Source organism: Panthera leo, chromosome D2 (assembly GCF_018350215.1).
Source record: "Panthera leo isolate Ple1 chromosome D2, P.leo_Ple1_pat1.1, whole genome shotgun sequence".
NCBI classification, from domain to species: Eukaryota; Metazoa; Chordata; class Mammalia; order Carnivora; family Felidae; genus Panthera; species Panthera leo.
Window position 1 is genome coordinate 79,512,945 of NC_056689.1, and position 2,871 is coordinate 79,515,815.

General features: G+C 64.3%; 1 protein-coding gene across 1 annotated transcript; it reads right to left on the bottom strand.

The window, feature by feature from the left end:
• Positions 1-248: 248 nt before the first annotated feature.
• Positions 249-2,871, bottom strand: NKX1-2 (NK1 homeobox 2). Its single transcript, XM_042907700.1, has 2 exons — positions 2,658-2,871; positions 249-991 (listed from the first exon to the last, which is right to left on the bottom strand). Exons 1-2 carry the CDS (start codon positions 2,869-2,871, stop codon positions 249-251), a joined length of 957 nt encoding a protein of 318 aa, XP_042763634.1.

Genomic DNA, 2,871 nt, shown 5'->3' on the forward strand with positions numbered 1-2,871 from the left:
CCCTTTGCGGATCTCGTGGATTCAGGGGGTCGGCGCGGCGGCAAGGGGCGCTGCGGGAGTCGGCAGGCGGCCTCTCCCTGGCCTCCGGTGGCGCCTCCCCACAGCTGGAAAGGAAGCGGCGCGCAGACACCCGTTCACCACGAGGGGGCGGGCCGTGCACGTCGGCGCCCCTCGGTGGAACCGGGACCACACGACGACGCCAGTCATTTGTGAGTCCCGACGAAGTGGACCCCCGAGAAGCTCCAGGTTCATAGGTGCGGGGTGTAGAAAGGGGTCAGGTAGGAGGGTCCGAGGAAGGACGCAAAGGGGCCCCCGGCGGCGGCGGCGGCGGCGGCCGTCGGCGGGAAGGAGGTGGCGGCTGGGAAGAGGACGTTGGCCGCCGAGTAGGAAGGGAAAGTCTGGAAGGGCAGCGCGCCCGGCCCGGGGGCGCCGGGGCTGCCTCCCGAGCCGCCGCCGCCCGCCGCGGCTGCCGTTCCGGGCGCCCCGGGCTGGGGCGCGCCGCTCCCCGCCTGCGCCGCACCGTCGGCGCCCGGGTTCTGCTTCTTCCACTTGGTCCTGCGGTTCTGGAACCAGATTTTGACCTGCGTCTCAGTGAGGCTGAGCGACAGCGCGAGGTTCAGGCGCTCGCACACGGACAGGTAGCGCGTGGCCCGGAACTTGTTCTCCAAAGCCACCAGCTGCTCGTAGGTGAAGGCGGTGCGCGCGCGCCTGGGCTTGGCGCAGCGGGGCTCCGTGCGCCGGCGCCGCGGCCGCGGGGAGTCGGGCGAGCCCGGGGAGCCCGCCAGCCCGCCGGGGGCCCGCTCCCCCGCCGCCAACGCCGCCGCCCGGGACTCGGGGGAACGCGCCGGGTCCGCCTCCAGGCGCGCGGCCCGCTCCCTCCGCCGCCGCCGCCCCGCGTCCTCGGCCTCCTCCTCCTCCTCCTCCTCCTCGGCCTCCTCGGCCTCCGAGCCCTCCAAGGGGGACGCCGCGCCCGCGCCGCGGTCCGCAGCATCTAGTGGAAAAGGGGCGGGTGACCAGAAGCCCCGCACGACCCAGCCCCTCCGGGTCCCCAGACCTCCTCCTCCTGTTCTTTTTCAGAGGCCCCAGGTCGGCCCCTCTCCGGCATCGCGCTCCCCCCTCCCCCACCCCCGCGACCACACATCCTCGCAAGCCAGGATTTGGGGTTTAGGGGTGCGGGATCCTCTTGCCCTTTACTCAGCTGCCGCCTGGCTGACTTCCAAGAAGTGGGTTTTGAATGAATGAGTGACACCTTGCATTAAGAAAAAATAATGACCATATTGGACAATATTGGGAGGGTAGGATCACTGTACGTTGAGACATCGAAATGTCAAGTGCGTTTAGGGCTGTGTCTCTCTGGTCGCTAGAAGCCTATTTTGGTCTGGAACTCCTAGCAATTAAAAAAGAAGTTATTAAGCCCCCCCCCCCCCCCGCCTTAAAGTGAAATTCCCTCTTTCCCATCTTCTCTCTCCTGCCGTGTTAATAGAGTTTCAGATTTGTGCGGGGCCGGATCGATAGATGTCATCTATTAAAGGTAAGTTTTAATCGAACAATATTAGGATCAGACAGGGAAAGGGGGTTTGAAGTCGGTACCTGCAAGCTGCGGGCAGGAGATATGCAGGCGCCAGTAATAGAATATCGATCATGGAGGTGGGGGGAGGGGAGAGCGGCCCCTCCGAGGGGCGATCCGAACAATTACCAGGCAGACTGCCCTGGCCCAAGCGCAGCCGCCAGAGGCGCCCGGAGGCCCAGACAATCACTGCCAAACTTGGGGAGGAGAAGCGGGGGGCTGTGCCACATCCAGCGTCTCTCGGACCAGCGCCCGGAGTCAGCGTCTCTCCAGGGAGCCTCGTGCCCACGCTTCAACCCAGCACGGATCCTGCTGTCTTTTGTCCTACCTTCCGGACACAAACTCTCCCAGGCTTCTCATCAAGTGTCCACCAGAGTTAGGTCAAAATGTTTCGAGGAGAGAGGACCACGGCGGCCTCCCCTCGCCCCGCTCCATCCCTGCTCCCACCCCAGTCAATGGTTGGGTCTGGGGAGAGAGAGCGCTTGGGGCAGCGGCATCTCTGCAGGTGTCTCTATGGTGGGAAGGGTGGTTCGAAGTGGGCACGCGGTGCTTAAACCTGACCTCGCACTCACGAAGACCCCTCCACATGATTTCACCTCTGTTTCCTCAATCATAAAATGGAGGCAGTATTCATGATGTTCTCTGCCTCGTGGGTTGTGAAGTTTTCCCTGACTTTTATCCCGGTCTCTAGGCTAGGCCCTGGCACGCAGCGGGCGCATTAAATGCCCGATAAATGAGTGAGCCTGGGGACTAAGGTGGACGCCCGCTGTTTAGTTTCCACTGCCGAGCAAAAAAATAGAACTGTGGCGCTTAGTGACTTGGCCGGTGAGTAGGGACCAGCTTTGGTAGGCAAATCCCTGACCCAGGATGCTGGGGGCCTCTTTTCTGCCTCAGTTCAGTTCCGACACAGAGGCAAGGCAACACTTTGTACCTCGTCCCGGGTGGCCTTCTCCCTTTGGCGAACGCTCCGCTAAGGGCCGCTCACTCTGTCCCCGGTTGCCCTCCCCCTCTCCCCCCGCGCGCCTCCAACTCCCCGTGGCATCATCTGGGCTGGGGCTTCCCGGAACTGGGGACCGCTTCGCATCCTTACCAGGGGTCTCCCGCTGCCGAGCTGAGTCCCCCGGGCTGGCGTCCTTCCCCGCTTCGGCCTCTGCCAAACTTTTCTTGGCTTCCCGAGGAGCAGGACGCACGGCCGGGAGCGCAGCGCGGGTGAATTTCTGCGGGTCCAGGATGTCCAGGACGGAGAAGGAAATCTTGTGGTGGGCGGGAGCCGCCTTGGCCCCGCCGTCCTGCCATGCCAGCAT

Excerpts from the sequence above, each read along its gene's own strand:
- NKX1-2 (XM_042907700.1), bottom strand. The coding sequence starts at position 2,871 with ATGCTGGCATGGCAGGACGGCGGGGCCAAGGCGGCTCCCGCCCACCAC. Across the intron at positions 992-2,657 it reads TCGGCAGCGGGAGACCCCTG|ATGCTGCGGACCGCGGCGCG; the intron begins GTAAGGATGCGA and ends CTTTTCCACTAG.